General features: G+C 39.2%; 1 protein-coding gene across 9 annotated transcripts in view; it reads right to left on the bottom strand.

Annotated features, from left to right (window-relative positions):
• The window catches only part of AKT1 (AKT serine/threonine kinase 1), a 73,856-nt gene that overhangs the window by 51,473 nt on the left and 7,031 nt on the right, over positions 1–15,352 (bottom strand). For all 9 annotated transcript variants that reach the window (XM_064512007.1, XM_064512002.1, XM_064512004.1 and 6 more), the window contains one exon: positions 15,099–15,274. In XM_064512007.1, the coding sequence (XP_064368077.1) occupies positions 15,099–15,144 (46 nt within the window). In that variant the 5' untranslated portion in view covers positions 15,145–15,274. The remainder of the gene's footprint in view (positions 1–15,098; positions 15,275–15,352) is intronic.

Raw genomic sequence — 15,352 nt, 5'->3', positions numbered from 1 at the left:
TCCTGGTATAAACAGCAGAGATCCATGACCCTGTGGATCATCTGGTTTATCAAGTCTCACTCCAAAAGGTGACTCCTCAGCGTAGGAAGAAGGGCCCAAGGAATACAGACTGCTACTACACTGTCACCAACAGGCCTTGGGGAAGGACATCGACACTGTTCTGGTTGGGGTAAAGAAAGAAATTCTTGGGTTGGTATTAGCTGACGGCATAGGGTGTGAATCATCAGTGTCAGCCATGCTCAGCTTCCAGGTCACCTCTGCTAAACTAGCCTGTCAGTCTTTGCTGATAAACTGGACCTTACGGCCCAGGCTTCTACTTTTATAACAGGTTGTTGTTGTAAACTTGAACCACCATCAACACAAAGTGAACCTAGACCACACCTCCTCTGCTTCCTTCAGCCATGGTCAGAGACTCCAGGAGCTGCAGCCAGCCAGCTATAGCTGAAGTTGACCACAAAGGCACCCAATTTAACATCCACCAGTGACAAAAAATAATTGAAGTCATGCTTGGAGAGGATCAGAAAGAACTGAGCTAGTCCCACCATACATCCCGCTACTTGTATTTCATCCTGGAAAAACTCTTCTGCCCCTTCTTTCACAGCAGGGCTGCAGAAGGGCAAGAGGGAAAAAGCAGCATGAGGTTTCTTCCTACTTTCTGACAGCAAGCCTCATAACACTAAAGTAAAATTCCCAACAGCTTTAACACTACCTAGCATACTTAGTCAATAAGACATTCCAGTAATTAAAGCAAAAAACAATTTTTAAATCCAAAGTACAAACCTAGCATACTAACAAGTAGTGAACTAGTGAGGTGTGTTTATTACGTGGTTTGAACCTTTTCCTTTAAAAATCCCAACTTCTGTATTTGAACAGATCAGACAAAAATGACAAAGGATAAAGCCCGTTGACAACAGAGGAACTGCTACTTATTTTCTGTTTCATGGCCATCACAGGGAATATCAAAACTAAAACCAGACAGCTCTCATCTAGAAAGGGTTCTTACTCTCCTTCAAAATCAGACTCAGCTTTGCAAGAGATTTCCGGTTCCAACCGGGCCAAAAAATCATAGAATCACAGAATAATTTAGGATGGAAGGAACCACTAGAGGTGATCTGGTCTAACCTTTCACTCCAAGCAGAGCCGTACAAAATGCTGAAGGAAAAAAACGCAGCAGTAATACTACATGTAGGCAATCCAGTGGAACCATAGAACTACAAGGGGGGAAAAAAAGGAAAACCAAACCACTTTATCAAACTCCAACGTTCAAATCAAATTCGAGGAACAAAACCTCAAGTCTGCTTGGCTGTTTGCCCACATTTTAATCTTCTTGCCTCCAGTAACTAACTGGTTTGAGGACTGTAAAAGTCAGCAGAAAGATGAATATCAATAAATGTTCCCTGTGTGTAGTGGGCATAAAAAGGAGAAATGAATTCTGTGTTCTCCCATGTTTTATTTCACCACATGAATCGTGGGAGAAATAGCACAGGATAGTACATGGTGAAAAAGGCATGCACAGCCTCTGAAGTGTGAATATACATCTACAACCACACATCCTGTTGTGTGTCATTCCACTTCTAAAATGGTGTCTGAAAAGAGAAAAGTCTCCAGAAACATGAGGTTTTGCCATAATCACACCCAGTCTAGCCGAGGGAGTAAACAAACTTCTTCAAGAAAGCCCGTTCCTACCAGCCTGGAGCTGCTGCCAAGAAAGCTTTACTCTAGCTTTAGAGTAGAGCATTCTCCTAAAGTGGGAAGGAAACTTCCTATACACTGATTTTTGCACATTCTTGCCAGTTACCTGTTAGCCAGAACATTAATACTAAAAAGATAAAAGCTTTCACACATGCAAACAAAAATAAAACAGTAAATCTGATTTTTTAATCCTATTCTAAAGCTTTCTATAACATAATGATTTGTATCACTGCAGTACACTGCAATTTCAGATGCACATCTGGAGCTGAGCCACCTGCTGTACAAATAAAACAAAGAGACAGTCCCTGTTCTGTAGGGTTTACTGATCATAAGACAGGGACAATGGAAGGCTAGACAGACAGACAGACAAAAAAGGGGTAAGTACTGGGCATCACAGTGAACCGCAGTCTCAGCACATATACAGTGTAAGCTTGTCAAGGCCTTTTGTAAGCAACACAAGAAGCCAGAGCTTTGAAAGAGCACAATAAAGTGGTGCTGCAGATGTTTACACGGAGCATTTCCCAAGTGTGAAAGGGTAGCACATGAGAAAGCACAGAGGTACTTGCCTGCCCCCACATTATAGCCTCAGTATAGAGAGACTTCCTAGGGTAACTGAAGGCAGAAGTTAACATCTTAATAGCAAATTAGAGACAGTAAAAATAGGTATGGAAAGCAAAGCAGCTGCTTACATTTAGTGCTATAGAGGAACTAGCCGATGGCAACAAAGCAGGAGCCAAAGAGAACAAGCTTTGCAGCAGCACTCTGAACAGGGCAAGGTTACCTGTCAAGCATATAAAAATGCAAGATAATGCAAACCTAAGAAAAGTATAATCCCCCCGCAAAACCCATGTTTTGCTTTTGGTTTTCATTTCCATGAATAACAGTGTATTTCAACACTACAGCAACTCTGAAAACACCATTTTCTTTGAAGATCAAAAAATATCTGCTTTGCAGACAAACTGGTTGAAGTTGCTGCACAGCTGAGAGAAGCCACTATTCAGAAAGAAATTTGGCCACCTTCTCTTCTGAGCAGAGAAGGCGATATAGGTACACATGCAAAATCATGCCTTCCTCTGAAATTACAACTGATATTACACAGGGAGACTGACTAGACTGGGAAAAGTGCATAAACTCCAAATAGTACAGCTGTGATGAACTGAATTGTACATGGCTGGCTAATAGTCTTCACCTAGTTGTCACACATTTTGCCCATGTTAAAATATTTTTATATTATTCCCAGTGAACAATTGACTGCATTTTAGACCTTTGGCTCCCTTTGAAGTCAGGGGGTGCATATCAGAAAAGCTGGAACATCTCAGAATCACAGGCATTTAAAAAAAAAGTACCAGTTATTATGAAAGGATGAAACACCTGCAGAACAAAGGGCTCCTATTGCAGCAAGAACAGCACATTCTAACCCAATAAAAGACCTTACCGAGTCTAGAGTGTATTCAGAACCAGACCTGTTTACGCCAATGACAAGGTTAAAGTTTTATGCAACTCCTCCTAACGCAGCAGAGCCACCACAGCAGAGAGTAAGCTGTGCTGTTGCATCTGCACTTAACAGGACTGTCTACTACGTTCAAAACGTGAGGCCAAGTTTGGCTGCCACAGCTTTGCAATCTCATTGTGCAAAGGGGGAGAATTAACTCAGCTTGCAAAGCCAGAGCAAACTACCTCATTTTACCTGCAAACACTGGATCTGGAAACAGCTGACAGTCATGGAACACTCAGAACCCTTTAAAAATACACCAAGTCATTTATTATACTGGGACTGTACTTTATGTTGCACAATCCAAGCTTTTGTTTCAGGCAAGAAAATGTTTTCTAAATATTTTGTCACCATGACAGTCCAACCTTGGACTCAAATTCTGCCCTTGGTTACTCCGCGAAACCCCCGTGCCGTCAATTGTGTTGCAGAGCTCGTAACTACAAGTTCTCAGGCCTTGAGGAAGGTTCACCTTTCAGTGCAATTAGCTGCCTCCTCTCAGGCCTGCAAGTTCTGCAGGACTGTGTGATCCCAAGTTATTTTGCCTACTCGCAAAATAAAACATCAAAAAAAAAAACACCATAAAGAAACAACATCATCTTTAAGAGGAAGATCGTTTTGCAACTAAGAAATACTAAACATCTCCCCAGTAGGTTCAGCTTCATCCAAGGAATACTGGCAAAACAAAACAATTCTCAAGATACCAGAAATAAAATATTTTAAACACACAGAGAAAAAGAGACAAAGAACATCCAGGCTCTTTGAAGGCTCTCTTCCAAGTAACAACATTTCTTTCAGGGACATTAATTTGGCAAACTAAACCTGAGCAGATATACTCTAAGTCCACGCCACAGCTCAGAAAGCAGCGGCAGACCATTTGTGTGACTCAGGAAGTCCAGAGAAGCCTTCTGCAGAACAAGATCAACAGGGTGTTTATATACAGCCAGTGTCATGTGAACGGATGGTTTAGTTTGTGAAATGAATGTTTGCATTGTCAGTTAAAAAAAAAAAAAAAAAAGAAAGAAAGAAAAAAAACCCACCCTATTCCACACTTACAAGTTTCCAACATTAAAAACATAGCAGGGGAAGGAAGTACTCCAGCAGCCAAAATTTACAAATTCTTACCATAACTTTGGCACAGTAAACTTTTCTAGTGTCACAAAGGACTATTCTTCAGGGGGTTTTGTTGCCTCTTTTTCAGAAGGACTAATCCACATGTGAAGTATTATTAATAAAAAACACACATACAAGACACAAGCAGAAGCACAAACACACACACATTTTTTGTATTTTCAAAGTTACATCTGTCTTTTCTTACAAAGACAGACACCTAATAACAGTCAGCAGGCAAATATTTCTGCTTCTTCTCTTTTTACTAGAGAAGCTCTGTAAGCTTTCCCCTTCCTCAAAAGACTGCAATGCTATTTTACTTTAATTAAAAATTCAAGCCAGTGACAAAAATTCCTCCTCATGAATTGAATCAGCAGCTGGGTTCTAAGAATTTTAACAGAGATAAAAATATTTTAACATGGAGGTTTTTTTAACAAGAATAGAAACTCTTAACAGTAACCTTTTAATTGTTTGAGAGCATCATGCTAGAACCTAGAAGAAAATGCTAATACCCTAAGTAACACTTAGTATTACTGCACTGTAAAAACAAATCTAAGCTTTGAAAGTCAGCACTTTTTCCTCTTAAGCTATTAAAAAGCACCAATGTATATTTGAAAGAAATACAACAGAAAGTCCTGCCTGATCTAAATACATATAGCTAAATTTATCTCTCAGTTTTCAAAACACTGCTTAGTGCTTGGGCGTTTAGAGTTCTATTCACTAGCTAGAATAAAGCCAAACGATACTTTAAAAAAATCTGACTTTGAAATATCGTTTAGGAGAACACGGACGAGCTATGTAAACCCTAAAATTCTGTGGGTCTTTGTATTCACGATTATTGTCACAAACTAAAAGGCTCATATTCCCTACTAAGCAAACATTTACAATTAAATCCATTCTGCACAACACATTTGCATTTTGAGATAGAACAGTCAGTTGTTCAGCTGCTGTGATTTAGATGGATTGGTTCATTATTGCTGCAGTTCGTTTTCAGCTACACTGTATAACAAAGGGGTGCCAACGTAGTGTTGAATGGCTTTAAAGCTAAGTATTCTGGTATTCTTCCACGATGATGTAATTTAACTATCTCCCCATCTCTCCCCTTCTCTTGGATCAAGATATCTGGACTTCACAGGCTAAACTTTACCAAAAACAACAGAAACAAGCTGTCACAATAGCGTTCAATAGGCAATATAGCTGCAAGTCAACCGAAGGCTGTTGCTGGCAAGTTTTCAGTGATTTTCCATGTATGAAAAAGTATTTTTCCCAATTCTTATTTAAAATAAATACTTTTCCTGTCATGCAAGTAACAAGGCAACCTAAACTTCCAGGCCAAGAGATAAATCAGTTATATATCTTCATATGTTCATGTTATAGTAAAAAATTATCTGTACCAAAGAAGCAAGACCTAAAACTACAAATACCTCTGATGCAAAGAAAGTTTCAGGTTGAAAATCAACTATTATACTACTCCTTCAATCTCTGAAATATATTAATAAAAGCAAGAGTAAATAAGTGAAACAAGCTTTCTACTAAAGACCCCTTTAAAAAGACAAGGTTTCTTTAAAAATTAAGTTTTACTGATGAAAAAAACCACAATGATTAGTGGTGCTTAACCTACCACTCTAAAACATAGTCTCCTTGAGACATTGCCAAAGTATCAACAGCAACACAAAGAATGTTTATCACAGAATGGCGTGATTACTGAATTTATAGTGGCAAACGATTTATATCCTATGTCCAGGAATCAATTTCCACCTATAAAACTACTTCCAAGCCCCACAACCAACACTCTGTCATCATAAATTATCACAGCTAGATTCTAGTCTGGTCCATGCATAAACTTGCAGTAGAGTAAGAAGGATATAAGAGAGCTAAAACTATACAAATAAACATTTAGTCAAGTCTTGAATTAAGAAATAAAATGCCTTCAGTTGAAAAGTGATTGTTTCTCCTGGTGTTACCAAAGTTCAGTTTCTACTTAATGGTGGTGGGAAAGGAAGGAGATTACCTGATGGAAAGTTTAAAAAAAAAAAAAAAAAAAAATCAATGCAATAAAAACTTTTATTTATGTAACTGACTGTTATTTGTATTACTGGAAGGTTTACAGATCACAGGCAGGAGCCAGGACCCTGTATATGACACACACACCCCAATCCAGACAATCCATGCCTGGAGGTTCTTGAAATGCAACAGGCAAAACGTAAGGTAGCATTCCCACCTGCAGATGGGAAGAGGCCTAAAAATGAACGGATTTTGAACTGCTTAACTAGTTAGTTCAAGAGTGTAACTTTTTACTGACATTACAACTGTGAAACTCCAGCTCAGGCAGAGTCATGAATATATAAAATACTGTGCACCCCTGTATTTCAGGGCACAAGCCCTACTAGTGTAAATCTTTTCACACCAGTATAACTGCACCCTTATGCGGTGGCATTGTGTTGGCTGATGTAAAACTACACATACAAAGGCTCATAAAGGAAACACAGCAGAACTTTGAAAATAATTTTTTCTATTAAATATTGAGATTTAATTCAACTGGAGTTTCATGGATAAAAAAAGCAGTTTGAACAAAGTTTCATTATCTGCTTCTATTATTCATTAGATCCCTCAGGCCTCTTGCAGGAAATGCACAATACTAGCTTTCTGAAGTGTAGTATGAATATATTTCTTGATCTCCAGGTCCTTTCGCAGAACTGCGGAAATGTTAGGGTGTACTGCTTGGTCTCAGAATTTAGAAAAAAATCGAAAATAAAAATCACATCTAAATTATTATAAATCATGTAATTCTTTGAGATGTTTCACTAATAATTAAACAGCCCTTTGCCTTCCCCTTACTCTGAACTGTTAAGAAAGCACTCAGGTTGTGTTTTCCAGTTCTTCTCTACATCATGAAGATTAGTGAGCTCCTCTGTTTCAGAAAGAACAAAGGATGAAATTGTTAAATCTTGTGGTTTTCACAGGTGGGTATAAAGCCACAACAAACATAAGGCCTGCACTTAAAATTTGAGAATTAGCAACAAATGGTGCAAAGTAGCCACAATGCCCAGCAGCACCTGAAGTCTACTCAATCATCATCAGCATCAACCTCACAAGTGAGACTCCAGTATCCAAAAAATAATGCTTGTCTTGAAGACTGGAACCCACTCCTAAAACAGGTATTTTCCTGAAGGCCACATTTCACGACAGATACAAAACCCAGTTCGCTGGCACGCGTGTTCTACGACTGTCATTAAGAACACATTAATAAAGCCCCAAACCAGACTGATCTGATAGCCGTGCAAACGATTCGGATGCTGCACTCGGTCACACTAACCACGAAATACCACTGCAATCACGCACAGAGCCACTGACTCCCAGGTGCATTTCTACACGCAGTTCACCAAAGGGCTGCGCTTTGGACAGCACTTCAAAAGATGCCCTAACTTACCCAAGAGGCTCTAACAGACAACTCGCTTGCCTTGCCCACAGCCTGCAATGACTGTTTACCTCAGCTGTCCTCAAATACAACCGTGCACCTTTGAATAAATTGACAAATTTCACAACAGTGTTTGACCAGCTATCTTTTAACATTTTTGGCCCAACTTGGAGAGGTGGGAGAAGAATCCAAGAGCTGCAGCACATTGTTTCTAGCAGCACTCAAAGTCGGCCTTCGGTTTTTCCCCCTTTCGTTGCAGCGAGTATTTCTCACAGAAACCGACCACTTCACACCTAATATGGTGCTATTCTTTCTCCATTCTTTTTCTTCCTCTTTCCGCATATAGTTTCCTGGTTTTTGTTCCCCCTTTAAGAGGCACATTGTACCTGCAATATAATACAGTTTAAAATAATAATCCCTCCTCTGTCTTCCCCCCCCACGAGAGATGATTTTTTTTAATTAAGACTTAATTCATTTTTTCCTTAGTAAATCAGTTGTTTCAATAGGCAAAAGGGAAAAGAACGCAAGGCTGAGAATTCTTTTTTCAAGAATGCTCAGTTATTTAAAGTGCTTTCGAATGAAATGTTCAAATGTTATATAATCCTCCCTTCCCAACATGTATTAAGGTTGGTTTCCTGAATATTTCAGATACCACCAACCAACCCAGCAATTTTCAAGAGAATTTGCCAGTAAGACAAATGCTGTGGATAAAAGGAGATATACTACATGTCACCGTGTGTGGCTCTACGAGTATCGAAGTCCTTGCCAGCTTTTTCAGAATGTAAAGTCTAGGACTAATCATGCTAACATAGAGCAAGTTTAGGCAGGGGAAGCCTGGGGCACAGGCAGGGAGTGCAACCGCTGGTGCTTAGGCAGGGGAGCAGGCGCCGAAGGCAAAGCGACTGCTGGCACTCACAGAAGGGCTGCAGGGGAAGGAATTTTAAAGCAAGGACAAGGCGCCAAATTTAAAAGGCACAGCACAGCACCTTGCTCAAAAACATTCCTGCCAGAATGACGGGCATAGGTTTCTCTCTCCACTCTCTCCCCACCTCAAAATAACATACTCACAAGCATGATACATGTTTCTTCCCAAGTCCAAACCTGATGACCTCTCAATAAGCTTACTGGGAGAGAAAAAAAAAAAAAAAGAACAGAAAACCACACAAGGACAATTTTTTTTTTTTTTTTTTTTTTGCACAGGCCTATTTTTTCCCCTTCTCCTCCAAAATAAAGGAACCATGAAAGAGAGGATCAAAGACGACACAGGCAGGTTCTGTATAATACACTGCATAAAGCATTACGAGCTCACTTTAAACAAGGTTTGCCACGTCCTAGATCCCTCATTCCCAAATCTCTTTTAACAACGAGTAACAGAGTCATTTATGATGTTACCCCACTTTCAAAGATAAATTTGAGTCCTAGTTTGTTTAGCTTCTGATGAACAATAAAACAGAATATGAAAGTAAACTTCCAGAACTGACATAAGCAATCTGGGCATCTACATCTGAGCTCTTCCTCTGTCATTCAAACAGAGAATGCGTTCAGTATCACTCAAATATCACTTCCAGATAATCCGTTTATAAACGGAGAGAAAACTATCTAACCTAGCATGACTTCTCTAAAGACTTGATTAAAGTATTTTACAGAAAAGTGGGAAGAAAACTTAGAATACAGTTTTGGGGGGTAATTTTTATTGATAAAAAACACATGGACTTTGTCCTTCAAAAACATGAAGCTGTGGCTTAAAAAGTTTTCATGCACAAAAATGCTCTGGTCAGAAAGACTTCAGAAAGGACACTAAAGAGTACCAGAGAGGGGCAAAAATTTAAGCAGTCTGCTCCTTGGAAGATGAGCAATCTCTAGTCTATACTTGCTTTTTCAGCATTCAGAAATGTAGTACAGTACAGCTACATCGTATTAGGTATTTCTCAGCATCTGACTCCCTTGTCACAGCAGATTTTCTACAATCACTGTATCCAGCCTTTTTCCTATGATCTCTTCACAAATAATTCCATCAGACGAGATTTACCCTCCAAAACAGTCTAGCTGACTAGCCATTATCAGCTCCTATTCCTCCAGATGTTTCGTGATCTCATCCTTTCTTAATGTCTCTAGCATCTTGCCTACCACCAAGGTCAGATTTATTGGTCCACGATTTCCTGGTTCCTCCCCAATCCCCTTTTCCCAGAACAGGGCAAGCAAAATGAAAGCAATCAAGAGCTAGCATTGCAAAACTATTGCCCCTTGTGTTGAAAAAGAGACACACAAGAAAAAACACAAACTGATACAGCTTATATTTTACTTTCAATCAGAACAGCAACAGATTTCCCTGTGAACCCAAACCTTCGACTTTGGAAGCAGCATCAACTTCTTTCCCTCTGTTACAGACCTCTCCCCTCCCGTTCTTTGTTTAGCCCCTATCTTGTTTTCTTACCTTTCCTCTTCACCCCAGTTTTTCCTCTGAAGTAGCTGTGCCCTCTACAGCTGGCATCTTCAGAGTTCAGAGGTGTCTTAGGATCCTTTGTATCAAATGCCACAGCCAATCCTTTGAAATACCATGAAAGCCAGACGATCCTTGAACTAATCTGAACCTCAAGGGTTCTCCTTACACAGGTCATCAAGAAAGTACACTGCTACATCCCAGGGACCGCCAAAACCAATGTTTAAAACAAGAAAACAAAAAAGCACCCACACACAGAATACCCCAAAATAACACACACATACGTAGGAAAAGAGGTAGGGGACATGGTTAAAACAGAAAAGAAAGAAGAGGTGGAGGAAAACAGCAACACAAGACGCCCACTGGCTTGACAACCCCCCCTAAACGTTAACTCCTTGTCATATATCATATGAACCTGTTTTGATCCATACTAACCGAATACTGGAAGCATGAACCAGTGCTCAGAACAACAAAGCTAATGTTCACAGTCTGTGTTATTCTGCTAGATAAAGTCAGAAGAGCAGTAATACTTCACTTGTATTTTATATACAGCTCCTGCATTCATTTTATGCAGTGAAGCTACAGAAAGATAAATCAAGCCAGGATCTTTGCAACCACCAAGAACTACTGGTTATGTATCAGAACATCTGTATTACTCCATTTCATTACAGAAGTAACTCTAACAAAAATTAGTGCTTTTTCCAGCAGTAGAATAACTATCTTTTCTATAATTCCTCATGTAAAAACCTCTAGCAATTTTCATCTGTCAGGCAGCCAGACTTCAAATTAGCCAAATAATTGTATCTGCCTGAAGTCCACACTAGAGAAACGTGGAGGGCATGTTCCGGTTTTCACAGTTTACATTACTGTGCAGTGTTTATATACTATTAAAAAAAAAAAAACAAAACAAAAAAAAACAAAAAGAAAACACCCCCCCCAAAGTAGTTCCACATTTGCCGCTAAATATTAATGGCTGAGCATACAGGTCCCTTCTGTTGCTTGTAATTGCTTCAGAGTTCTCGGAGTGAGAAATCTAGATTTCTATTTCCTTTTTTAAATGTCAGTGTACATTCTTCCCTCCCCCTCTCTCTCCCAAAACACTCTTCTTTCTATAAGAGTTTATGCCCTAATAAGAAAACCGGACATACTGGGAAAGACAGAGATGACAGAGTATAAAAATGCACAATCCCACTCTTTGTTAGCCTTGCAGAAAGGCTAAAAAATAAAAAAATAAAAATAAAAGAAGACTGAAGACAACAGAAGGACCTTTACAGAACAGAGACCAGAGCAGAAAGATATGAGAAATCGAACAAGACCTTTAAAATGGATCAGGAAATTAGACAAAATACATTCAGGTACACCTTTTTTACCTAAAAATTCCCTGTCACAGGGCCAGAAGTTAGGATGCCCATGGCAGATACCTAGAAAATCAATAACCTCAGCATTTCAACAAGCAGCAACTAGGACAAATAATTTTCTCCTTGCTCCTTCATATTCAGTCATGATTATGGCACCTCAGCAGCCACCCCTCTTCCTTCATTCATTCCCAATAATCCTCCAACATAACACAGCCAGGGAGTACAAAGGCCAGACACATACACGGTACACCAACCCCAAAACTGAGTTTTCTCACCCCAAGTTTTCAATGTGTTTGTGTAACCACTTCAGCCACGCAGTTCTGAAAAAGCAGTTAGGATTTTAACTACTGCTTTTGTCTGCATGTAAGAGTCTATCGCTTCACTGTGATTAGAGTAACAGCACCAAGTGCTGCCAACCGGGAAAAGAAAAAACAGTTCATTCATGAATTCTTACATTTCTGCCTGCTTGAGGTTAGACATGTCATGGAGATGACTCTGGCCTCTGCACAAGCAAACATCTGTGCTACTGGAAGTAGAACTTCCTTTAAGCGATCGACTTACAGAACTGCCAAGAATTCTCGGCCAGGCAGAGATGTTTAATTTCATTTCTCCATTTGTATTTTTAATCTTGAAAACAACAACAGAAATCTAAAGCAAGCTGACAGAAGAAAACAACCCCAAATTCTAGAACGCCCTGCTATTTCCCTGCCAGGCCAGAACACCTGCTCCTGATAGCTTTATGCTTATATACACCTGCCATCCAGAAGGGCTCCAGAGCACTTTGAAGGCTGACTTATACGCACACAAATCATTAAAACCACCAAAATTAAGCCACTGCTGGGGTGAGATGTAGCAATTGTTTAACTGCACACATCCACACTGTTCAGCTGCTTAAGACAGGAACTAATAGATACCATATCCAACTGAAGCTACAGGGGGAATTTTAGGTAGACAGAACATAATTGCCCAATCTGGAGTTTGGCCAATCACTACTTAAAATATTTGCATGTGGAAAGCCCTAGGATCTTTAAAGGCCACAAGCAGTCCAACCCTCGGCTTTGTAAGTTATCCAAAAGACAAACGATACACTTTTCCTAGATCTGAAATCCTCCTTTAGCAGTCACTCCCTGTAGTAATTATTGTTTATGCCTTACTTCAGAAGTTCACAGTATCAGGCACCAGTTTGGGAAACATCTTGTGGCTGAAGCACTTAATCTTGCAGAGCTAGTAAACTGACAGGGTCTTTTTCAAGTGCAGATCTATCTGACAACAAATACAGATGACAAAAAAATCCTTTACGAAGCAGACAAACACATACAAGTGGATCGGTCTCCCTGCCCCCCTACCTCAAGCAAGAGAATTGAATTTCTCAATTGATCTGAAAACAGCTAAGAAAACTAAAAGAGTAACGGAGCTGACACAGATAGCATACCAGCAAGCCAAGAAGGAGACACAGTATTGCTTTCTGAAACCTCACATGGACAATATCAAATTAACCACCGCAAAAATCAACCAAGTGGAATGAAATACGTGTTACCGCATGTGTCAAGAAGGCAGAAAAGGGACAAGCACTGGGGAGCAGGTTAAAAAGATGGGGTTTACTGGCATCCAAAAAACACCAAGATGCTATTAATAATTTGGGCAGAAGTTTTCAATCTCAAGTATGCAAACCAGGCACAGTACCATTTTGAGGTGGGAGTAATGGAAATATGTTCAGCAGATAATCTTGTCATAATACTATCAGCAAGCCATCACAGATAATAATCTGTTTCTTTAACTAAAAAAAAAAAAAAAAAAAAAAAAAAAAAAAGGCAGATCTGGAGATCTGGCATCTTTTATGAACACCTCTTTCAGAAGTCTCCTTACTTGAAAGGAGTTATGATAATCCTAGAAATACAGAAAATTAGAAGTCTCAAGAGTAAATGCAAACAAGTTTGAAATACAAGACTGTTTTAAATGGTTCAGACACATCTGCCTCTGAATCATTCTGACAATACACGCAGTTTTCAATTCCATTTTCATGCTTTTTAAAATAAACATCTCCCCTAGAATTATGTACAGCGCTGCTCAAAATAACAAAATAATCTAAAATTTCCCTCCTATCTTTCAGTTACAGATAAATACTGAAAGAACTATAACAATAGAGGGTTAAAAAACCCTCAGGCCAAAAACATGATTTAAATCTAAAGTATCTCTTTGATTTAAAGAGTTTCTAGGATTAGAAATGGGAATGAGAAACAAAGTTTTCCATTTCTTTCTCCTGTTTTATCCAAACACAGCGTAATTCTCAAATACACTATCAGAACAAGATAGCCTGGCTTTACCAGAATTATCCAATGTGTTATTTAAAATAACTAATGGAAATTGGCATTCCTGTCCTAGCTTCTGATTGCAACAGATTGCAATAGACCAGAACAAAAAAAATGAAAAAACTGCACCAATGGTATCAAAGTGTTTTTTAAAATTGAGCATGAGACAACTTGCAAAACTAAACTGTATATCCAACTGTCACAGATATGCATTTCCACCCTTTTAAAACCTAGATTATCAACTTTACTGTTCTTGCAGAAGAACCAGCCACCTTTATCGAGGTTAGGATAACACACTTTCATTTTCTTCCAAAAATAATTATGCTGTACCTTTGCACCTCCAGGCAAGCTGTTGCAAACCCTCTAGAAAAATCCTGAGTCTGCAGAACCAGCAAGCTTCCTTACTGCTGGAGCACACAAATTCTGTTTTTGGTCCAAAAAAGACGAGATTACGGAAAGTACCTAACATCATCCTCTCCTCCTTTCCAAGAAGTGATAATACAATACAAAGAAACAGGTAAGCCAAGTACCCTCTAGGAGCAGCATCATAGTACTTGAAACAAACCAAAAAAAAAAATCCCTCAAACAACAAACCCAGTGTTTTGGTAATAAAACATCTAAGAATGCAAAAAGCATAATGATACATGTGACTACATTATTTCAGTTTCCCCACCCAGCCAAGAATAAAGACTTTTTATAAAAATCAGATTTCATTAGCAGTAAAACAGAAATGCACAGAGAGCACAAAACTCAAGGCTGTTCTTCATGTCTGGGACACTGGTACCAAGAGTGGTTCAGTCACAAACAAAACAACATTTTCTCTAGCGAGTCTCTCTGCAAGAGCACAGCATTGCTCACAAAATACAGGCATATTTTTCACTGTTCAAATGAAGATTTACCCCAAGACAATTCTACCTTCTAGTAGTGTACGCGCACAGAGAAGTTACAAACCTCCATGTAAAACAACAAAATCTGCTACAGTTTAGCTCTCCAAGTAGCATCTGTTTCTGACGCTATCTTTAAAATCATTTTCAAACTAAACAGTTGGCACAGTTTTCTGTATACATACACACACACAGAGAAAACCCCTTATACCTGTGCTTTCTCAAACGTAACAGAAAGTCATGCACACTCCTCATATGCAGTTTCCAATTATGAGGAACAGGAAAATAAGAATTCACCACTTAAAGATACATCATTAAATGAGAGATCACCCTGAGAGAGAAAGCCAATTTGCCAAATGACCAAACACCCAGTATTTCCGCAAGGAACAAACACTTACCTCGTTTGTGAAGCCACCCTTCCTTAACTATTGCTACTTCATTCATAATGGCAGGAATGTCTCTTGAAATACCAGTTTACGTCAAAAGATCGCTCTGTTGAAATTTCTGAACTCCAGCAGAAGGGTCCACGAAAAGGATGTTATTTTTTTTTCCTTTTTCTGCTTCCCGGCTATTTCTAAAAGGATGAAAAGAAGAGTGCACCATCATTTGGAAGCTTGTCACATACATACAGTAATGGATACAATGGGGAGTA

This window comes from Dromaius novaehollandiae, chromosome 5, assembly GCF_036370855.1.
Source record: "Dromaius novaehollandiae isolate bDroNov1 chromosome 5, bDroNov1.hap1, whole genome shotgun sequence".
Taxonomy (NCBI): Eukaryota; Metazoa; Chordata; class Aves; order Casuariiformes; family Dromaiidae; genus Dromaius; species Dromaius novaehollandiae.
This window is presented reverse-complemented; position numbering and strand designations above follow the sequence as displayed.